Source organism: Lissotriton helveticus, chromosome 6 (assembly GCF_964261635.1).
Source record: "Lissotriton helveticus chromosome 6, aLisHel1.1, whole genome shotgun sequence".
Lineage (NCBI taxonomy): Eukaryota > Metazoa > Chordata > Amphibia > Caudata > Salamandridae > Lissotriton > Lissotriton helveticus.
This window is the reverse complement of record NC_136067.1, coordinates 106,235,613-106,260,063: the sequence shown is the minus strand read 5'-3', so window position 1 is coordinate 106,260,063 and position 24,451 is coordinate 106,235,613. Positions and strand designations below refer to the sequence as shown.

At 45.7% G+C, this 24,451-nt stretch overlaps 1 protein-coding gene across 2 annotated transcripts in view; it reads right to left on the bottom strand.

Annotated features, from left to right (window-relative positions):
* TJAP1 (tight junction associated protein 1) overlaps positions 1 to 24,451 on the bottom strand; it is a 475,927-nt gene that overhangs the window by 12,211 nt on the left and 439,265 nt on the right. For both annotated transcript variants that reach the window (XM_078647440.1, XM_078647439.1), the window contains exons 6-7: positions 20,591 to 20,752; positions 8,659 to 8,725 (exon numbers count right to left, since the gene is read on the bottom strand). In XM_078647440.1, coding sequence (XP_078503566.1) covers positions 8,659 to 8,725; positions 20,591 to 20,752 — 229 coding nt within the window. The remainder of the gene's footprint in view (positions 1 to 8,658; positions 8,726 to 20,590; positions 20,753 to 24,451) is intronic.

Below are 24,451 nucleotides of genomic sequence, written 5' to 3'. Positions count from 1 at the left end.
CCTTTATGGGTCACTAAGACGCGTTAACTCCCACCAGGTTGTACAGCTGTACATTACATATTAATTTGTATCAACAATAAAAGAAAACATTTCAGACAATAATTTGCATGCACCTTACAATTTCATCCAGATACCAGGAAGATTATCAAACTTAAGCCACATGCCAATAAGCATATTTCCTATAACTGGTTATGGTGCCCTGGCACATGCACTATATTCTGCACACTGGGATGCTTGGCAGATGTTAATCCAGTATTTAAGGAGAATGCCAGAAGTGATCCTAGACATGAAGATACTTACCCGAAGGTAACCAAAACACTAAGGCATACTTCCAGTAAAGGAATGCTCCAGGATGCAAACTCTAACCTAACCTCGGTACGAGGCAGAAGCGAACCGTTCACCCTGGACCTTGGGATGCAAATCACATGTTTAACTACAAGATGCATGCCCCACGTTTACCTGGGCAACAGCATGCAGAAGTGAAGTCAACTCAGACATCAGGATGCACGTCAAACTAAGCCGGTCGGCGGGATACAAATGTGAAGTCAACCTGGGCATCTTAATGTACATCGGAAGCCAACCTGGAGGTCAAAATGCACATCTCAAGACAACTCAGATGTCCAGATGCACATCTCAAGCCAGCCCAGACGTCAGGATGCACATGTCAAGCCAACCCGGAGGTTGGGATACGCTTGTCAAGCCAACCCAGACGACTGGATGCACGTGTCAAGCTAACCGGACAGTCCGCGCCTATGACATGCAAATACCCTGGAATTATCACATTTCAGCAACCACACATCAGGACCTGTGCATTACAACTTCACTTGGCGCTGATGATGTATGTCATCAGCTTCCAGGTAAGCAGACATGCATGTTTAATACAGTAAAATCTAGCTGTTGTAATAAGCAACAATGATCCATTCTCGATACTAACCCAGTCTAGGCTCTTCAACACTAAGAAACCTACATCTGAAACAGAGCCCTTCAAAATCTGAACCTCTCCTGACAAACTCTCTGAACCAATGGGACTCCAGTCTTTGACGGGTCTTGTTTTCAGTTACGTGTTCTGCAGCGGGTGTGTTTGCATTTTTTTATTTTTCAGAATGCTGGTAAATGCTTTTGTCCACTCACATACCTGATTTCTTTAACTTGGTCAACATCCTTCTAAAGCTACTGCTAAGGTGCAGCATGTTCAAAATGCTGCTGCAACAGTACTCCGCAGCCCCAAAATCAATTTTATTTATATGTTTATTATTTGACTAATTTAAAAAAACAAGCACCTGAGGGTTGGATTCCACCAATCCTCTATCCAGCATAAAACAAGTGGGCATTCTGGAATGTGCAACCTTAACAGACATCAAACAAAGGGGCATTCTGGAATATAAAGCCTTACCAACGCCATCAAACAAACAAACGTATGATACCATACCAGACAACACCAAAACAAAGGGGCATTCTGGAATCAAAATAACGCAGTGAATATTCGTGGTAGGTTGGCCTGGGACCATTGGTCATAGGGTGGAGAAAAGACTTGCTTGTATATGGCTGACCAAGGTTTACAATGGCACAGATGAGCGAAAGCAACGATGGTCAGGAATGTGGCCTAGAGTAATTAGCAGTGACTGAGATTAAATCATTCATTCCATCTATTACCTACTGTGCTGCCATTATACTTCAAGGCACAGAGAAGTTATATTGTTCTGTTGCTTGCACACAAGGACATGTGCACACACAAAGGCAGAGAGCCAATAAAAGGGAAAATAAGGGTCAGCCAGCAACATTAAAAACAGGAATGGGGCAGTAGGGGACAGAGATGTGCACTTAGATGAGAATATGGCAGATTACTTTAAGGAATTAACCTAGACACCAGATATCAGCAGGCCTAAAGCAAATGGACCTGTTCCACAAAGGGACCCTAGGGGAGGGAATAAACCTTAACATCATGGTATACGGTACCATTTAACGTCGCAAGTTTCAACCTTCGTCAGACTGTTGACAGTGAAAGTTGGCCTCCCTCTCTCTTCTGGTCATTATCTAACCACAGGCTCCTTTGGAATAAGCCTTGACTAGATGTCCTATGACTGTACTCACTGTCTCTCCAACCCAAAGCCTCTCCTGTCCACACCCCTCTCACATTAACCTGCAGAGACCACGCCCCTCAGTGCAAGGAGAACCTCTACAGAAGACACCACCTTGGGGAAGTGAAAAGACTCACAGAATGCCACCTGGAGCAAGACTCGGTCACACATTAAGTCACAGCTTCTGGTTTGAGTCATAAAGTCTTGCTCCACCACTGTCCTTGCAAACCTACTTGACTGGGGGTGAGTGCCTAAACGAGGCTTGTCTTGTCACTGTCAGACTTTGTTTGATGGGGAGGGTGGAAAGCAGGGTCTCTGGACCTCAGACATGGTGCCTGGTGTTGCTGGGCTCAGTTTATGGCTCCGCAAACTGGACCAAGTAGAACCCCTTTAGAAATCGACACTCAGTGGTAGCGATGGCGAGCAGACCCAGGCTTCTCAGGGAGGTAGTGGGGAGGGAAGGGGGGTGTAACCAACTCAGAACTCAACAATCACCAAGCAGCGCAATAATGATTGTTCAACCCAATGCTTGCATTTCGTAAAAAGGAAGTAATTTAATACACTAAAATAAAATATTTCAAACTACAAAATGCAGGTGTTCTTTCACTGGCGCTGTAGCCTAGTAAGGTGTCTAGGCGTCTCTTACCCTGCTCCACTTTCTCTTAACGCAAAAGGCAGGTCTCAGGCACAGGTACAATGCTAATGCCCCTTGCTAGTCAGAGTTGTGCATTCAGTCTGAGTACACAGTATTCTCTCACTGCTAGCAAGTCCTCTGGGTACTCTGTGGAGTATCCCTTTCCTTGGTCGAAGAGCTTGCTAGAACAAGTGGGTCAATAACTCCTACTTTTATATTGCTACAGCAGAAAGTGGATACGTATTCTTGGCCTGCCCCTTTCAAACCGGGTTTGGGTCGGTTCTCTTTTGAAGTGCCCTTTCCAGACTTGGGAAACCAGATGTTGCTTTGATCTGGGTTCCCAGTCCTTTCCTCTGACATTTTAGACTAAACAAGATAATGTATTCCCATGCTCCAGGGGAGCAACCCAGTCCTTTAGTAGAAAAGGTTAAAAAAAAGACGCTAGGACATGATAGAATTCACTTTGCCAGTTGTCATGGAGAATGCTAGCCAATGACTCGCATTGCATGTAGTAGATTGATGGTTGAATAGACCAACAAAAACATTAAACAATCATGTTTGTAAAAGCCAGAAAACCTGCTAATGTATGACAAAAGTGATCCCCAGACATTGACAAAAAAACAGGAGCTGGCAGTAGGATCAAACTCCAAAGCGCCCAAGCACGGACTACCACGCATTCTTCTAAGTTGGAAGGGAGCGAGCCGGAGCTGCTCCATTTCAGCAATAGGGAAACTAGGAGACAGCTTCCTAATTTAAACTCTAAAAATGGAGATCTCATGAAGTGAACATTTGCTATATGTTGTTTCATGACACAATTAGCAAGAAAACATTACTACTCAGCATAGGAACGCACTTCCTTTAATTGATAAATGACACACTCACATGCTCCAGTCACAGTGTGAGTTCGCGCCATATAGTTGCATGCAGCGGGATGAAGTTATTTGACATGCTTTACTACAGACCAGTCTTAACATGGCACTACCTGCTGTTTCATGCATTGCTAGATGAGCAAATGGAAGCAATGTTGAATACAGCAATGTAGGCAAATGAAGTGCAACCCGCAGAAACCCCTCAAACTCTATTTGATTAAGTTGAAGGGTTTCTTGTGTAACTCATACCAGGAAGTATCCAGCAAGATTCTGTGAGGTCCAAGTGCTACTCAGTTTGCCTGGGGCAAAGGGGCATTTGCTTAAAAGAGAGGCAGCTAGCAGAGCATCTCAGTAGCTACCAAGCAACAAACTACTATTAAAGGATACCTAACAAAGCAGAGAGATTTCTAGTAGACAGAGTTTATCAGTAGTTGGATACAGTCTGAGAACAATAAACGTTAAGAAGATCAGGCATACGGGTTTTGGTTTTTTAGACCTCAATATCATGGTTTTGGCACAAAAAAGAGGGAGCAAGTCCTCACCACAAATAGCCAAGGAAGCAATCTGAGTATTGTAATACATCAGAAACAGATTATTTCCCAACAAGCATGCAGCTCTGAGCCTCTATGTTGTCTCAGAGGGGTGGAAATGTTGCATAATCTCTGTGGCAGAATAATTGCAACAGCTCAAAGTGGTGGATGCCAAGGTAGCTAAGGGATAAAAACTAGAGAAAGTTCATCAAGGAAAAGAAAGACAGAAAATGAAATAAAGAAACGCAACTGCATGGATCCAGCTTTGGCTAAGCGAGGCCTGAGAGGAGGGCCACAGGCAGCATAAGGAAAGAAGGGCGGGGAGAAAAAGAGAAGAGGAGAGAAGAGAAGAGAGAAACAAATGAATCCTAAAAAAACACAACAAATTGCATACAGTTAGTTGGTATATTTCAAAAGCCGAAGGTCCTACGAAGGAGCTGAATTAAACTAAACCCATGCGTTATCGTCTCCCTCCAGGTCTAGCTGCACTGCAAGGGCAGCTCGGCCTGTCCTGTGGAAGCAGGTGGCAGAGAGTCCCCAGGTGCATGCTGCACTCATCATACACAGGAGTGAGATTCCACAGCGAGGAAAGGCCTGACTTTAGGAAGGTCCTTGGAACAGAAAGTACGGAACATGCAACTTACCGTAATGCAGCATCTTCTCCAGCCCTTTGGCTTACTCGCATCAAACATATCTGGGAGTTTTGGAAACGGGGATGAAGGCATATCTTGTAAATGAGCAAACCTGACCTAAATAACATTTGTACTACCCTGACCCCAACTTGCCCCTGTACCTCATTGGTTCTCAGTCTAACCCTACCCTTAGATTGCAACATTTATCCAAACCCAAATTCTAAACCAAACCTTGAGCTTGACCTTTATGTCAATCCTAGGCCTATCATTATCAGAAACTGATGACAATGATTTAATCCCATGTTTGCAATGAAAATGCTTTCAAATTGCAAAACTTGCAGATGAGATGAGATGAGAGGATAACCCTGCAATATGCCCCCTGGTGGCTTTGTCTGTCAGTTTGGGGGACTCAAAAACCTTTATGGGGGTTTCAACAAGGTATAGTTCTTTAAGCTCATGTTAAAGGACATGTACTTGGTGGTCATTTTTGCATCCAAACTCTCAGGTAATAGGTGAGGTCCAGTGGATCTCTCGGTTTTCAAAGCTTGCTGGAAGGTCCTCTCTTCCAAGCATTTAGGATTCTTGGCACAATATGCCAGCCAAAGCTGGGCTTTGACACACCAGGCAAGATGGCACTATCACTGCGTGTGGGTGGGGAGAGGTGAAGCCAGTAAAGGACCTAGGAACCAAGTAGGCCTGCAGTGCTTTCGGCCACTGGTCTGTGGTCCCCTCTTGTCTAGATTACTTCACAACAAAAATAAACCATCTGGAGGTCCTTCAAAAGTGCAACAGCTTATTTTACTCATGACGGGCACAGTCAAAACTCTTGTTCCCAATCACCTACAATAATGAAACCAGCAAACCTCTCCAATAAAATGTAAGGAGGTAGGGCCAATATTTCTGAAACACCAATTCTAGAACCTATACACTGCAAATGCATTAAGAGGACACCCATCTGTGGGTGATCAATTCTCTTTGCCATTGTAGTGTCATCACGCAAGTCACAATGTAGTAAGGCTCATACACTATTCTTAGTTACTCCTGAAGTCTACCTGGGGGCCATAAAACTAACCAGGACAGGCCACCAATAGAGCAGTCTCTCAAGCAGAGAATGGCTGATGTTATTCATATTATATTATGTCATTTATAAGGCACTTTGCACCACTTTGAGGGGAGCTGATGGGCAGTATTGGACAAGCAGCATAGTACACAGTGCAGGAGTGAAGAGCTGGAAGGGTGCTTTATTCTTTACATAATGCTTCCTTCTGCACATTGAAGGTCTGATGCAACTTAAAGATTCACATCAACTAAATGGCGACACTTAGGATGATATCTCTAACAGAATTACATGAGTGTGTACCCGGAGGAAGATTAAACCACTTCGACACTTGGTTATTTAGGGCACAGGACACAACGGGACTGCACTAGAGTTTGGTGAGCCCCATACACATCCCAGAAATGAAATGGGCATTAGGCAAGTACAGTTCTGATTATAGGCTTTGTGATGTCTCAGAACTGAGTGCCAGGTAGATCAACATCTCAGAAGGACCCGTAGTTATACTACCACCACAGGAGTTAATGCAGCGACTCTGGGGTATTTTCTAGGCCTCCCAGAAAAGACAGGTCAGCAGGACCAGGCAGCATGACAAAAAAGGCAACTGCTCACATGCTCCGTTACAGCAGCGGTCTGGAGCAGACATACAAGAGTCCTCACTTAACAGGGCACCAGCCACTGAACACCAATGTTCAGACTATGCTCAAAGCTTACCTCGGCCACTGAACGCAGACAGTGCAACATTTAAGAGACCACGTGTAGTCTAGATGGCCTTTGCTGGCTATCCAATCCTACGATCATTAGTTCAGAGTTGTATCTAAAATGAGCTTCAGCCCATTAAATTAAACCTTTTATAGGTACATATGAGTTTTATAACAAAAGGTCGGGCTTCACTCGGGTACATTTTTCTCACTTCCATTTGGGAAAAATATAAATTTAAATCTGGTGACTGTAAGAGACAGTCCAAACAACAAATTCAGTTTGAGTAATGGGTTTGCGAGGAGCAGGATCGCAATCACTGTAAATCTAGTGGAAAAGGTGAGTAAACCAAGTCCAGAAACAGTACGTACGGATTGAAATGGTGGGCACAATAAGAACAATGATGTCCACAACAGGAACAAAGTGACAATAAATGTATTGTTAAAGACAATAACTCCTTAGAACAAACTTACGAAAGGTCCCTTCTTAGGAACAATCCCATAAAAGTGACAGGACTCAAGACGAGGGAGTGGGAGAATTCTTTTTTTACGCTCATGAGAAAAAACCCACCCCACAGTCAAGGAGGAGAGGTCTGCCCTTTACAACATGGGAGATCAGGAGGCGGCATTGGGAAGCTCATGAGTTCTCATGAAGGAAAAAATAATATTTGCCTGTAATAGTTGTTTTGAAGCAATTTCAGATTCACATGTGGTGCATAATGAAGCGGACACAACGCCCACAAAGCAAGGCACATCGCATAAAAATATTTTGAAAAATTAAGATTCCAAGGAGGGACTACTTCGCAAAGAACATGTTTCATCACAAGGCAGTTTCTGCTACAACTGGTCTTTGGCTGGTACCCGGTAATTTTTTTTTTTTTAACATGAGATGCATATGCTGGTAAAACAAAAGTAATTTGCAATAACAGCAAAGCAGATTAGATTTTTCTACAAAAACTTAATTTGTCTACATTTTCATTCAATTTCACATGAATAAGTGACACAGTTTTGCATACAAGTGGACTGGAACTCCATGTCACCCAACACCAGAAGAGCCTCTTTCAACGTCTCCACTTATTACGAAGGGATCATGCTTATGCCAAGTTGTACATTTCTGCATAATCTTCTCTAAAGCTATTCCAAGCACTCTTACAAATAAGTTGAGATATCTTTTTGTTTATACATTGGTTATTTCCCTGCGTTTCAAAGTGTTCCACACAGATTTTGTTTCACCAATGCATATATTGGATGATGCTCTGTTTATCTATTTTTTTATCATGCATCTCCGTATTGTACGCCGCCATCACGCTTGTAGCCAAATCCAGTGTATAGCGCACTGTCACTCACCGGGTCTGGTCTGCACTTTATAAAACTGCCAATAAATACGTGTGCGAGGCACCACATTTGTGTATGGACGTGATGTATGCCCCCTTCGGGGGCTGCATGTGAATGTGACAAGTAGCAATGCAAACGTATAAAGTTCTCGTTAGGCTGAGGTTAGTGTTTCTACTCCGCAGTCGCTCTCCCTCCCTCCCACACCTTTTTGAGCAGCAACTACTGTGAAACTCTAAGATTGACTTTAAATATGGATTATACGGGTATCCCATCCCAGTAATTAATAAGGGTCCAATGATCCTGAACTGACCAATAATGCTAGATCTACAGCTAGGGAACAATACACTGATTCAAATGCTTTGGGCCACACCCGCTACTCAAAAGCAGGAATTTGGCCTACTGTATTCCTGCAAACCAGGTACCACAGTAGGATGGTGCTGGGGGGTCATAAAACCACCCAGACATGATAGTTCCCCATTGAGGCCAATGACGTGAATAGGCTACAAAATGAACCCTGCATTTGAAGATCCTACTCCCAAAGCTTCAGGATTTCCCACAAAGCAGGAAACATCTGTGTTAGAGAACCGCTCCCCGCAGCCACTCGCATTCAGTTTCCCTTTCTTCCAAAGGAGCCACATGCCCCCCATAGAAACAGCATCAGTTATTTGGACAAGAGAGAAAGGCAGTAATTTCGAAAATATGAGACTATTTATGGAACTAAATCATAAAACGAATACAAGGCTAACTGGTGCACACGCTCCTGCATTAGAGAGAAATACACTGCGGCTGCCGAATGGACACAAAGATCATGGCGGTAGGCCTAGTTACCAGTGCGTGCAGCTTCTCCTCCAGGTCTTGGTTGGACCTCTGGGACGCCGTGTAGCTGTTCTGTAACCTATAAAGAGTGGTTTGGGGGAGAAGGAGAAGAGATGCTAATTATCCAATGATGAAAAAAAAGCACGCTCACACTTCTTGCTACATCTAGTTACACTCTTCCATTTATGACACTTTGTTCAACAGTATAGACCAGAGTCATTCATTTAGGAGCACCACTGGACTGAGTAACCTGAACATTAGGATCTGATAAAGAGTTTTGAATATGCTACTTACCAGTATGCATCTGTTCTTGGCATGTAGGGCTGCTAACATTCATATCTTAGCATTAGATCGCCGCCTAGTGTTGGGCTCGGATGATTGCACATTGTTGTCCTGGAAGAGTCTTCGAAGTATCCTGAGATAGGTGGCTCCTCCCCTGGACTACAGTGCGCATGGGCATCGGCTCCATCCCCAGATTGTTTTTCGCCATTGTGGCAGGAGATGGAGTGAAAGTGTAAAGGATGTCCATGCTAATGAATAAATACAATAGTATATCTGCAGCTGCGACAGGCACCGGGGAGGAGGGCGGGCGATATGAATGTTAGCAGCCCTACATGCCAAGAACAGATGCATACTGGTAAGTAGCATATTCAGTTCGAGGCATGTGGGCTGCTAAATTCATATCTTAGCATAGAATACATAGCAGTCCCTCCATCAGCGGCGGTTGCCCGTGCCAGCTGCAGAAACCTGAAAAAGTGTCTTTAGAACAGCCTGTCCTACAGCTGCTTGCTGCTTGGAATGCACATCAACACAGTAGTGTTTTGTGAAGGTATGTGGTGTGACCCACGTGGCTGCTCTGCAAATATCCTCTAAAGGAATGTTCCCTAGGAAAGCCATGGATGCCCCCAGTTTGCGTGTGGAGTGCGCTCTGGGGGGTATTGTTAAAGTGCGCTTGGCTTTTTGATAACATATTTGGATGCACTTAACAATCCACCTGGCTATCCCTGCTTTGGAAATTGGGTTGCCTTTGTGTTGTGGTGCGAAGGCAACAAAGAGTTGTTTCGTCTTTCTAAAGGGTTGTGTTCTGTCTATGTAGTACATCAACGCCCTCCGTACATCTAAGGTATGGAGCATTCTTTCCGCCACCGTTTGCGGGTTTTGAAAGAATGCTGGCAAGTCAATAGTTTGATTAAGATGAAACTGTGACACCACCTTAGGAAGGAATTTAGGGTTAGTGCGTAGCACCACCCTATTTGGGTGAATTTGAATGAACGGCTCTTGTATGGTGAGCGCTTGCAGCTCACTGACACGCCTCAGAGACGTAATAGCTATCAGAAAGGCCACTTTCCACGTAAGGAATTGGAGCTCACACGAGTGCAGTGGCTCAAATGGTGGCCCCATCAGTCTGGTGAGAACGACGTTGAGGTTCCACACCGGAGCTGGTGGAGTTCTTGGGGGAATGACTCTCTTCAGACCTTCAAGGAAGGCTTTAATGGCGGGCACCCTGAAGACAGAGAGGTGCTGCCTGTTCTGAAGATAAGCCGCTATGGCTGAGAGATGTATCCTAATGGAAGTGTACGCCAGATTGCACTTGTAGAGATGTAACAGATAACAGATGATGTTGGGAATAGATGCATCTAGCGGGTTGATGTCATTGGACGTACAGTAGATGACAAAACGCTTCCACTTAGCAGCATAGCATGCTCTAGTAGTAGGTTTCCTCGCCTCCTTGATGATACTCATGCATTCTGGAGGTAGGTTAAGGTATCCAAACTCTAGGACTTCAGGAGCCAGATCGCCAGGTTGAGCTGTCGTGGATCTGGATGCTGAATGTCTCCATGGTTCTGCGTCAAAAGACTGGGTGTGAGGCGCAGTCTTTGATGCGGCACCACCGAGAGTTCGAGGAACGTGGTGTACCAAGCCTGGCGCGCCCACGTTGGAGCAACCAGGACGAGTGTCATGGAGTGCTGCCTTAGCTTTCTTGCGACCAGCGGTATTAGAGGGGCTGGCGGAAAAGCGTATGCAAATTTGCCTGACCAGTTCATCCATATCGCATTCCCCTGCGACTGTGGGTGAGGGAACCTGGCGGCAAAGAGTCGGCATTTTGCGTTCTCCCTTGTTGCGAACAGGTCTATCTCCGGATGACCCCACTGTTGGAAGAACGGGTGGAGAACAGAAGGGTGTATCTCCCACTCGTGCATCTGATGGCTGTATCTGCTGAGCAGATCCGCCATCTGATTGTCCTTGCCCGGGAGGTGTTCTGCCATGAGGAAGATGTTCCTCTGAATGGCCCACTTCCACATGCTCTGAGCCAGATGAGACAGCTGTGGCGAGTGGGTGCCTCCCTGCTTTTGAATGTAGTACATCGCGGTCATGTTGTCCGTCCGGACTAGCACGACCTTGTTGCTCAGATGTACAATGAAGGACTTGAGCGCCATGAAGATTGCCATCAGTTCCAGATAGTTGATGTGCATCTTCTGTTGCTGCGTCGTCCATAGTCCCTGCACTGTGTAAGTGAGCACATGAGCTCCCCATCCCTGGAGAGACGCGTCCGTTGTCAGGATAATCTGCGGCACAGGCTCTTGGAACAGTCGGCCCTTGCAAAGGTTGTGTGGAGTCCACCAATGCAGAGAGTCGTATGCCCGACTGGTAACCAACACTAGGTCTGTCAATTGCCCACGAGCCTGTGTCCACTGATTTGCTAAGCACTCCTGGAGCGGGCGCATATGCAACCGTGCGTGAGGGACTATGAAGATGCAGGAGGCCATCATGCCTATCAACTGCATGAACACTCTCGCTGGCAGGGAGTGTCGTGGTCTGAATCGTTGGATCAGCGACTGAATGCTGTCGATTCTGACTTGGTTTGGCTGAGCCATGGCTGTCAGGGTGTTGATCGTAGCACCCAGGAACTGCCGGACATGTGCCGGCTGAAGATGCGATTTTGGGTAGTTCAGGGAGAAACCCAGATCGTGAAGCAGGCGAATTGTAGTCGACATGTCTGCGGCGCACTGTTGCTCCGACTTGGCTTGTACGAGCCAGTCGTCTAGGTAGGGGTAGACATGGATATTCTGCCTCCTGAGGTGCGCCGCCACTGTCGCTAGACACTTGGTGAACACCCTCGGGGCTGTTGTGACTCCGAAGGGTAGGACTTTGAACTGGTAGTGCCTGCCTTGAATAGTGAACCTGAGATATTTCCTGTGTGACGGGTGTAGTGGAATATGGAAATAAGCATCCTTGAGATCTAAGGTTGCTAAGAAGTCTCCCTGGTTTAGCAAGGGAAGAATCTGCTGCAGTGTAAGCATGTGGAAATGTTCCGATAGTATGTACAGGTTGAGGGGACGTAGATCGAGAATGGGCCTGAGAGAACCGTCCTTCTTTGGAATAAGGAAGTACAGGGAATATACCCCTGTGCCTTCCTCCCCCACCGGCACGAGCTCGATTGCGCCTTTTTGCAGCATCGCCACTACTTCCTGCTGCAATAAGTGCAAGTGCTCTGCGGACATAGGCCTTTGCCTTGGTGGGATGTTGGGTGGAGTGGATTTCAACTCTAGGCAATAACCATACTGAACTAATTGTCGCACCCACCTGTCTGTGGTGATGTTTCTCCAGACGGGCAGGAACTGCTGCAGTCTCCCCCCGACAGGTGTTAGGTGGTCGGGGGGCAGTGACAGAGAGTCACTGTTTGCTTGGAGTAGAGGTGCGGGAGCTGTTGTTTCCTCTGCCGCGACCTCTGTTGCTGTTGTTCCTATAACCTCCCTTGTTCTGCTTAGTGAACGAGACTTGCGCCCCACCTTTGGAGAACTGGGATTGTTGACCCATCTGTCCTCTGGTGACTCCACGTGCACCTGAGCGACGAAAATTGCCGCCACGAAACTGTTGGGACTGCAGGGCCCCCATAGATTTAGCAGTTTCCGTGTCCTTCTTTATCTTCTCTAAGGTGGTGTCAACATCCGGACCAAACAGACTATCAGGATTGACTGGCTGATTCAGAATTGTCGTCTGAATATCCTGCTTGAACCCTGAGATGCGGAGCCAGGCTTGTCTTCTCAGCATAACGCTAGTGTTGATAGCCCTAGCAGCTGTGTCCGCAGCGTCAAGTGCACACTTGATGGCTGCGTTTGATATTAGCTTTCCTTCCTCAATAAGCATCTTGGTGCCTTCTTGGAACTGTGGGGGCAGGTGTTGTATAACCTGTTCTAGGGTGTCGTAGTGCGCCCTATCATAACGCGCCAGGAGCGCCTGTGTATTTGCGATGCGCCAAAAGTTTGCCGCCTGTGCAGCCACTCTTTTGCCTCCTGCCTCAAGCACTTTGGACTCCTTGTCCGGGGGAGGAGCTTCACCCGTTGTCTGGGAGTTGGCACGTTTCCTGGCATTGGCAACCACAAGAGAGTCCAGTGGCAACTGTCCCCGGATGTAGACGGGGTCCGCAGGAGCAGGCCTGTACTTCTTTTCAATGCGAGGGTTGACCACTCTAGCCCTCGTAGGCTCCTTAAAAATGTCTCCAGCATGTTTGAGAACACCTTTCAGCATAGGAAGTGTCTTTACTGTCCTCTCAGATATGGCAAAGGTGTCAAAAAGGAAGTCTTCCTCAACCGGGTCGGCATGCATGTCCACATCATGATTGGCCGCCGCCCGTTCAATTAGTGCATGAAATCCTGCTGAGTCCTCAGTCGGGGATGCACGTGCATTAAAGGTTTGCGGGTCTTGGCCCGCACCCTGGGTGTTTTGGTCACCAGAGTCGTCGTATGAATCTGGTTGTACATCAGGGTCATCGATGGGGAAATTGTACTGTTCATCCTCATCATCTTCCTCACCCACAGAGTGTTCTGGGGAGGGAGTAGGGCTCCGTCTAGGAGGAGGCTGAATCGGCTCCGTGAGGCCTAAGGCGTCAAGGGGCACCCTCTTCTTCTTCAACGGGATGACGTAGGGGTCCACCGGCTCCGAAGTGATCTTCCGTTTATAGAGGGTCAGCTTGCCGGTGGCAGCATCGATGAAATGCTCTGAATCGTCCACCGAGTCGAGTACACGACGTGGAAGAGGGTCTGGCAGTGAGGAAACCTGCTTCGGAGCCGATTTCGTCGAAAACGCTTTCGGCGCCTCCTTGGGTGGCAAGAGAAAAAGGAGTTTCCCCGAAGGCTTAGCCGGAGCGTCCTTTTGCGGCTGCGGTGACGGCATCGGAGCCGATGGAGCAAGGGCCTTCTCCCTGATTCTCTGCAGTGACTCCGCAATGGGGGACGGTACACTGCCAGTGGGTTTCGTCGCCGACAAGGATGCTTTGAGCGGTCCCTCGGATCCGACGTCCTCGCGGGCCTTGTGCGGTTTGGGCGCGGAAACCTTCTTCGGGTCCTCCGAATCTTGAGGCCGGGGCGCCGACTTCTTGGGCGTAGCCTCTTTGGAGCCGACCTTGGCGGGCTTGGACGGCGCCGGAGCCGTTGATCCGAGCCGACCATCTTTCTTGGGGGCCCTTTCCTCGGGCGTCGGCTTCGATTTCGGAGCATCGGAATCGACCGACTTCCTCGGCTTCTGCGGACCGGAGGTCGACGGAGCCGACGGGGTGACGGGCACCGACTTCTTCGCAGGCACGGCAGCCATCTTAGGAACACTCGAGTCCTTTGGTTTCAGTTTCGATTTCGGGTCGGCCATTTTAGGTGTTGACGACCCCGACGGTTTCAGTTTCGGTTTCGAAACATCGTGCCCAGCAAGTGAGTCCGAAGCCGGGCCCGAAGGCGGGGCTGTGGCTTGCGGCAACGGGTCCAGGGTAAGGCCGACAGGCGATCCCGTGTCCCGGTCGTCCTCGAAACTTTCGGGGCAGAGCTCGTCCGCAGAGCTGTCCGCCGCGGCCCCATAAATTTCATCGTCGTCTCCTACCTCTTCGACGTATTCGAGGACCTGACCCGCGACTCCGTCGTCGTCTCCCGGATCCGCCTCGACCTCCGACCGTGAGGGGGAGATTTGTAGAAGGTGACCCTGGACCTCTTCTTCCGGGTCGCCGAAGATGTTCTCCGGATCCGGGGCCGCTTGCCGAGCTTCCAAGCGCACCGCGCGCCGAAGCTTGAGAGTTTTCTTGGAGCGGAACTGTGCACAGGCCTTGCACTTGCCGTCGTCGTGGTCCGGTGAAAGGCACTTGTTACACACAGGGTGTAGATCGATGTGTGGGTACTTAGACCCACAGAGCGGGCAGTACTTGAACGGGCTCCGCTCCATGTCCGTAAAGGCTTGCTGTCGTGTCGCGATGAGAAGGCCTCAAAGTTTAGAAAGCGAAGAAAACTCCGCTTATTCCGGCTTCAAGAGACGGAAGACTCGAGACCGAGCGCAGACAATACCGACGCAAGAAAATCGAGGCCTTTTGGCCGGTAAAAGATAGTTTTACTTGGTTCCGACAGTAAGACGTCGAAACCACATCCGAACCCAATGGCGGAAAAAAACAATCTGGGGATGGAGCCGATGCCCATGCGCACTGTAGTCCAGGGGAGGAGCCACCTATCTCAGGATACTTCGAAGACTCTTCCAGGACAACAATGTGCAATCATCCGAGCCCAACACTAGGCGGCGATCTAATGCTAAGATATGAATTTAGCAGCCCACATGCCTCGAACATTGTGATTTCCTATTCTCCTATAAAGAATCTGACATGACAGGAGGGTGTGGCGCAGCAGCCCAAGTGGTTGACTCACGATTCTATCGCCGGCAGCAGCTCAGCGTGTGACTCTGGGCAATAGCTCACGTAATCTACCTTACTCACTACTGACTTCTGGCCCATTCCTACAGCCACCCCATTGGTCATTACTGAGACGGTGAGCAACCTGGGAGTCATGTTCAACAGTAAAATGTCCCTTGAAACTCATGTGACTAAAACAGTTGGGAGTTGTTTTTTCTTTATTAGAGTACTTCGCAAGATCCTCCCGATGTTTTCAGGCCAGAGTATTGATAGTTAGAAGTACTGTCCTGAGCAGGTTGGATTATTGTAACGCCTTGCTTGCTGCTGGAGTCTCCGAGATATTTGATTGAGAGACTCCAGAGAATACGGACAATGGCGGATAAGCTGGCACTTATGAGGCCACGACGTTCTTCCGCCTTTCAGGCACTCTCAAAGTTGCATTGGTTTCCAGTATCACAAAGGATACAATTTAAGTCGCTTTGCATAGTGTTTAAAGCTCTACATGGTGCTGGACCTAAACCATTGCAGGACAAATTTGCATGGTATGCCCCCGCCCGAAATCTACGATCCTCCTCTGCCAATTTCATGAAGGTGCCCAGAATTAGAAGAACTAAATCTGGAGGCAGGGCCTTCAGTACCGCAGCTTTGCAACTCTGGAACAAACTCCCGCTTGAGATCAGACAGGTGGATGATCTCTTGCAGTTCAGAACAAGGATAAAGACATGGCTTTATCCCAGAGTCTGTCCTTCACCACTCTCCTAATCTTTTCTTCTGCCTAACGTGCTCCACCATCATCTGCGATAAGCTGGACACACGTATCACAGCGCGAGGGTACCCATAGGGTGATCGTGTGCTCCATAAGTGTTGATAATAATAATAATCTACCTGATGGTGCCTTGAAACCTTAACGGGTGATATGTTCGCGCTTTACAAATATGGATTATTTCTTATGAAATTATTTTCACCAAGTGGCAACAGCGTCAAGGGTTTGCTGAATTCCATCTCTGCTTATTTGAAGGCCTGGGGGATTCTACAGAACAGTTTTAGGCAATTGCCTAGTGCACCAGAAGAAGGGGCCTCTGGACTGCCTCCAGAACCAATACATTTGTCCCCTTTTTCAGAAAAGAGAGGACAAGCGGGCCGTTTGACTTGGGTGTCAACATCTTTGTAACTGTCCGGGTTTTAGAGTATGAGGTTTCAAGACCATCAAAGAAACATACAAGTAAGTGTATTGCCTCCTGCTTGGTGAATCTAGACAAAAGGATGTTGGTGTAAAAAGGCAGCATTTAACCATACAAAATGGAATAAGATGGGTATTTGCTAATGTAGACTCCTTCTAAGCACCAGAAGCCACTGAAGACTAGAAAAACACAACCTACATTTGGACACCCCAGCAATTAAAAAAATGCATTTTATATAGTGCTAAAAATTGAAATTCTGCCACATATAAATGCTGCAAATTTCCAAATTAAGGGATGTAATGTATCCCCCTCAAAGAATGACTATGCCTTGTCAGGATACAATCTCAAACTCCTGAACGTCACGTTTGTTCACCTCGTTGAGCCAGTCTCCAAGCCAAGGTCTAATAAACAAAAAATTGGCAGACAACTTCAGGCTCCTAACCTGCCTGCCTGATTTGTGCTGCCTCAGTGCTAACACCTGGTGTGGCAAATTAAGAAACTAAGGCCCATATGTATGAAGCTATTTAACATTTCTTTCGGGCCATTAAGAAATGCTAAATAGCCGTACCTTATTGAAAAGGTAGAAACGCAGTTGCAAATTGCGATTTCTACCCAGCTGTAATCGCATTTTGCAATTCCCAAAATCGGGAATCGCAAAGAGGGATTTCCTATTTGCGATTTCCTAACCACATGTACATAGCAGTTCCTAATTTTGTGAAATTGGCATTTAGGAAATGCTATTACCATTGAATCCAATCCGATGCCAACTAAGAGCAATTTTAAAAAAGGCACCCAAAATGCATTTTTGCAGTGCCACAGAGTGTGCACTTGCCCAGAGGGCATTCGAGTGCTTTACACGAGCACCATTTTTTACCCTTAGATTTAAGGGGGGCCTTAGGGCCATACGTACGAATGGTTTCACCATTCAAAATTAGTGATTTCCCAAATGAAATTACAAATTTGGAATTGTCAAACCATTGCCCTTAGGCCCATAGGTATGAATGGTTTGGCATTTCCAAATTTGTGTTTCGTAAAAGCGATTGCGACTCCATTGGAATCACTATAAGGATGTCACAAATTTCATACATTCCAATTTGCATTTCATAAATAGCTATTTCTTAGGATTTGCTATTTAGGAAATGTAAAATGAACATTTCGTACACAGGGGCCTAAGAAAATAGGAAAAGAAACTAATACATTTTTATATCAATTCTGTGTGTATTTTAAATATCTTAGGCCCACATTATGAGCGTCCCATCTAATATAAAATGTCCCTTTTATGTCGCTTAGGAGCCCCCTTATCGTGCATTTGATAATTTGCTCGAGGAGGCCTTAGCCCATGTAAGTCATTACTCATTTGCAGTTATGTTCATTATCATGCAACAATGTGTGTTAAATTGAATGTAATGTACATTCAGAAAGTATACTTCTGGCTCATATATTTGTGTATTTGTTTAAAGGATTGATTCTAGGGGAAAAGAATTGTGGCGTTGGAATTTAATAGGAATAGGTCAGTGAATTATCACATTATTTCTCCCACCTAAGCAATCAGATGTCACAAATTGTATTTTTATCCAAATAAACCATCTGGATGGCACAGAATGGACACTAGCAACCCTTTCGGAGACAGAGCGGGACTTTGATTAATTCCAGAACAAGCAGAGTGTAGAGCAGTTGTTGGTGGAACTGCGCCCAGGCCATTGCCTCACAACACCCCTCTCAAATAGGCATCATTCAGCCTAGTCTTTGGGACAGCCTGCTGCAGACTGGAAAACCGATGAAGTTCAGATCCGCAGGCGCGATGACAATATCTAAATACTGAACACTTGTCGAAAGGAAAACCTTGAAGCATGTGCTATGTTGCCTACTTAGATCATTTGTACATTCGTTCTTTCTACGATTGTTTTGAGATCTATAATACAACTCTTGCATAGGTTCTACACTCAAACAGACTTTAAAGAAACCCTTACAAGTAACAGTGTTAATTTCTTGATTGTGCACACACGAGGGGAAAGGCTGTCAGAACACACACAGGCATGACAGTCTATGGTAGGTTCTGTTATGAGCCCATCATGCATTTTCTCTGGGTACCTAGAGAGAGGCATGTGGTTCATAACTTCTTTGCGGTTAAGTTGGTACATACTGTACTTGCACAGGGGCGATAGGATATTTCAATAGGTCGTGATCATAGCGTGTCTCTGATACAGTAATGTTTTGGAATTAAACGTTAGTGCTCAGCAGCCAAAATCTGTGTGAAAAACAAACTCCAATATAAGTGCAGTAATCGGCATGGAAACACTGATCTGTGCACAGAAGTCCCGAATAATATGTGATCCCCATTATTTTCTCGCTCCTTCGATTACCGGGATCCCCAGCAACAGTACTACCAGGAGCAGGGAATAATGGGGATGTTAACGTGCCACCATGAGTACCACCTCTTTTATTCAGACACTTTATTGGTTAAAAGGTTAGCAAAGGATGCAGCTGGACTCATTACCTAATATTGGATGATCAGAGGAACTTGAGAAACTGGAAATCTGACCTTGCTGCTTGTGTTGTCTCCTCTGCCTTCCAATGCCAGTCTTTCAGGTAAAAAAATACAAGTGCCCCACAAAGAGTGACGAGTGATCGCCCCATCCACACACCACCTTGAGCACCAAAGGAGCAGACAGGATATTTAAAAGGACGGATCCTCTACTGAAAATACCTACTTTCCGCCATGAACCAGATATCTCCAAGGCTCTGGTGGAAAAATATTATGAACATGTGTGTTGCTTATCTACCGATCAGATGCATTTTCTGGATACTGGCACCATCAAGGTTTTTTGGAAAAGAAACACCTTGCATTTTTCATTTTCCATGTATCTGTTGTGAGCAAAGAAGAATAAACTAGTCTTTAATTTCCTCATTTCTCTTTTAGGATAAGAAAGAACCGAGAAATAATCCCACATTTCATTCCCTGTGGCAACTCCTACAGAGTACTCTTAAAATAATTGAAAAAAACTGACAATTGTTCCACCTTCTTCTGACCTTGGGTTTTGCGGTGGCGGCAAGAATGAAGGAATTCTCTCAAATTACTTTTTTGTTTGTTTACAAGTCGCAAGCCCCAATTGTCTGCAGTCAGATTTTCCCATTTCAAGATATCCATCTTACACCATGCCTTTCAAATGCTGAAGGGGGTTAAGTAAGGGGTGTTCCTCTGGCAACTGATGCTACAGGTTCCAAAGCATGAGCTGCATTTGTATTATTGTTTGTTTGTTTCTCTGTCCCTGAAAGGCTTGACCCACACTGACACCTTACAAGAGAGGGACCCCTGACCACCTGGGCAGAAGGAGGCAGTTCTCCTACACATTCAGGTAGTAAAATAAATGGCTTAGGCATGTCAATCTCAGACTTTCTTTTTATTTATTTAACAAATTCATAAAGCCACATTACCAAATGTTGTTTCCCACCGGTGGTTTTAAAAATCTTTCTACCACAGAGACTATGGCAGATGTTCTTAACCTGTGCAGATCACTCTCACAACTGAGTCATGACTATTAGAATCTCTTTCTTAAACAGACATGAGCCTTAGATGCTACTGCTTGCCCAGAAGATGGCTCCTGCTACTTGTCAGAAGCAGAACTTTGGGTCTATTCCCAAAACCATCTGCCAGACTCCAGAAATGCCTCTGGTTCGACCTCAAGGTCCTGCGAGGGAGGTCTTCTCTTGCTCTTCTTCTAGGAGAAAGGCCTATGTTTGAAGGATCTAGCTTTGTTCAATGACCTGAAGCCATTACTTTTTTTGTCCTAATTGACTCAAATAGAGTCCTGGTCCCATAAAAACCAGCAACAAGGGATTTCCAACTTTCGATACCTCTTGGTGCTCAAGGAGTAAACTTTGCATAGGCCATCAATTATCTTTCTCTTGAGCACAGGTGGCCTTAGCGGTCCCTCTCAGCACCAAATCACATTCTTGCACCTGCTATATATCTTAAAACCTGAACATGTTTCACTCCAAGAGGATCGAAGTGATATATATATATATATATATATAAAAAAACCAACCACAGTAAAGAACCTAATTGGATTCATGTCTCTCCGTCTGTCATTGAGGTGCACTGTACCTGCGGAACTTGTCCTTGAACTTTTCCAACTCCTCCTGGTTGCGGCTGAGTTCCATTTCAAGGTAATGGCGCCCGCTGTCCACCTCTCGCTCCAAAGTTTCCATCTTGCTGGTAGTGTATGCCAGTCGCCGGCGCAGTTCCTCATTTTGATGCTGCAGGAGCCTTTAGGCACAGAGATAAAAAGAGGCAGACTAATTAGAAAGGAGAACTATTGAAAACTCTAATTTTCTGCAAGGCAAATCTCCAAACATTTGCTTAAGACCATACCCTAGATGAAACTGAGCCCTACATTAACAATGATTGGATTTCTTTGGTGGTCACCATCGTCTAGTATTATCAATCTGAATTCGGAACCTAATGTAGTACCAAGGACCACCACCCAGGTAGTTATGTGCTGACCACAGTGACCTGTTCCTCACTCCACCTTCAGCACCACTGAATCAAACTCTACTTAACACTCTATGTGCAAGAATTTGATACACATTTGCTTGCATGCTTGTATGGATAATGTTCCTTGAAATAACTTTGCTTACATTTACACATCTTCGTAGGCATATTATCAGAGTCTTGAACATTCTGTATGAAAACAAAAGTTCACTGCGCAAAATGATGTTGTTTGCTCTATGACCGCTTTGTCAGGCTAGAATCAATAATGACAGCCTGACTGGGACTTCGGCATGGAATCATGGGTGGAATTTATTATATAAAATACATCACTACACTAAGCTGGGCTCCCAGATGAAACATACCCACAGGTAACTAGGGAGTTAGATCACCATACAGGGATTCTGGCAGATTCACCCACCCTAGGCACGCTAGGATAGGGAGCACTAATTAGGCGCACAAATATAGCTGTACTTTTATTCAAGCATATATTCTATGTAACAGCACAATGGTTGAATTGTTCATCTTTTCGGTCATTCTCGTGATGCCGATTATTTTGTTTCCTTCTATTAATTATTGCTGCATGCGTATTTTACACAAGAATCTTATTGCTTCAATAAATATTGAAATGCCAATTTGAGTAATTTCTTGCACACCTCTTTGGGCATGCATGAGTTACCAAATAAAAGACCTCTAGATCTGTTTCCACGATGTCCTTGAGGAGTCAGCGTTGTCATGATCTGAGGTTGCACATACCACTTGTTACCTTGCTAGTTTAGTGTGCGCAGAATTAATCTTGCACAGTTTTGAAATTTGTGTTTTCCAATAAACGCACAGTTTTACTGAGAAAGGATAAACCGTATGATACAGTGTTTGACACGACTTAGGTGCTGGCAGTGTTGGTGAAGTCCAGGACTTATGCTTTTTTGTAGATTAGCTAAGGCACAAAAGGTCTCATTTTAGTGGTTTATTGTAGTTTGAGGAAGGCTTCCTTAATGATTTTGGTTGTTACGTCTTGTTGGAATTTGAAGTCACTGAGGAAGAGGTAATTTGTGTAGCAAATAAGTGATGAGTTTGGAGAGTTCAGAAGACGCCGGTGGGGCTAGGCCTTGGTGGGTGGCAGACCAGGTGGAAGGTGACATTCTAGGTTGTACAGGCAGAGGGGGACATAGATAGCCGGAGGGGAGTTTGAAGAAGCTGTTTCATGGGTGTTGGTCGGGGTTACGAAGTCATGCTGTTTCTTGGGTCATTCTGTTTATGGATGCTGTATTCATGGGGGGAGTAGAATATCAAATTTGTGTTTGGAGTTGGAAGACAGCTAGGTGTCCATGATGACTCTGGTATCAAGTGAGTATGTGTTGAGGAAGTCGAAGGAACCCAACGCATGTATATATATTTCATCACTTAAGAGTCCCATAGTTACACCTCAGTTTAACAGAAGCAGTCCTACGAAAATCTCCAATTAATAACCATAAGTGCAATGTTAACTCAAAGAACTTCCACGACAAACATGTTATTTCATTCACATACAAAATCCATGACAAACAGGTGATCAACAGCTTCCTATACCAATAAACCACCAACATTTCATCCCTCTCAGTTTGTTTTCTTTGGACTGGGCGTATGAGATGGTTTTCTCTGGACTGGGTGTATGAAGTGCAAAGTGTACTCACACATCTGCTGAGTGATGTGCAGAAAGGCATACTGATAAAGTTATTTGGGTTGTGAAAGCCTAGGTGTGGCAGTTTTTGGGCGTTTGGGAGACTATGAAATGGTGCACAGACGTTTGGTTAGGAGGCAAATGTTGAAAGAGTGCAAGTTGGAAAGTGTGGTAATGTGTGACACAGACGCTCCTGAACATTTGGTAATCAGTATAGTTTAGTGGCCAAGGAGTATTCCACTTCCATCAGCCAGTAGACAAGCACCTGGTGGTTCTACACTTGGTCTTTTGTTCTATCCGATTCACAGGTTATGCATGTTACATACTTGCATGTTTGTGCATACTAATGTTTTATGCAAGTAGACCAACACTGCAATGCACAGCAACACTCCTTCCCACTGGATTTACAGTGAGAATTTAATAGACTGACTCATGGCCAGAGCAGATTATGTGCCTAAGGTAGAAAAGACTGGCTTCAGAGCTTGAGGAGCGGGATTGTTGTTTTGTTGTGTTTTTCTCAAGATACACCATGCTGATAGTCACTACCTGGGCCGGTGGGATGCTCACATTTCCTAGCTGATGCGCTCAGAGGCTCAGGTGACCCCCTGCTCCACGTCTCTGACAAAGAGGCTCTAGTTTCCCACAGGGCTGAAAATGATAAAAGGAAGTTGAATAATTTAGCGTGGTGGAAAACCTGAGCTAGTTATTCAGAATGCAACAGTCTAGACAGGCGACTACCAAAACCTACAAACGTGCCTGCTGGACAGAATAAAAGGGGGACCAGAAACAAGTACTGGAAAGGATGCACCTCACCTAAGATTAGCATAGACACTGACAAGACCTAACAATGGAGAGCCGATGAGCACAGGACAGACTAACCTATATGTTGTGATCTGGGTAAGATCTGTTCATTCAATGATGGCAGGTACCACTAAGCTGTACAAAGCGATGTATCATACAAATCTCTCGAGTACACAAGGAAGGGGATGCCCTGAACTCCAATCACTACACAAGTGACCTGGGTCTGTGTTTACCAGCAGACTTTGCAACATGATCAAGCTAACGCGTCTTAAAACTCCTCTATAACTGCCCAAGGACCAAATATGATTCCTTGCTTACTGGACAAGAATGTCTGTGATTGGATGTGTGCCTCTGCCTTCAGTAGCCAGATTACATTTGAAACGGTGATCCTGACTAATAGTTTGGCCAGCGGACACTAATCTGGCATGTGCTTGGCTGCGAGGCCCATCCGGGGAATTCCAAGATCCACAATCTGTTCTGTGATCTGGAGTGCCATACTGAGCATGCCATCTTTGATGACTTCAAACTATTGTCAGTGTCCTGGATTGCTGATGTCAAGCGGTGGTGCCAACATACTGATATTGTAAACTGATCGAACAGACATGTTTTTCTCGGTTTCATGGAGAGTGTTGCATACTGGTCCCACTCATGTAAAGTTTGTTTTTTATGTGACACTCAGACCTTTGAGCTGACGTCCTGTGGGTGCTGAGTGCATGTATATATGGTACGGACGGTACAAAGACTTATTTTTGGTATAGTATTTTATTGAGTAATCACAACATCATATTTCAACTGTGCGACTTTACATAGCCCCATCACATGTTCCCCCTTCCTTGGAGTCACCTCTTCCCAGTATAGTGTCCAAAGATCCACTTCTGGTTGTTACATTAGTGTTCTGATAACTGGCGCTGTGCTTATTGCTGTGCTGAGAGCCAATATTTGTAACCTTACCACTCATTCATAATCTGGTCCTCAATTATCCATTTTTTGCCCATCCACGCCATATTTTATCAAAC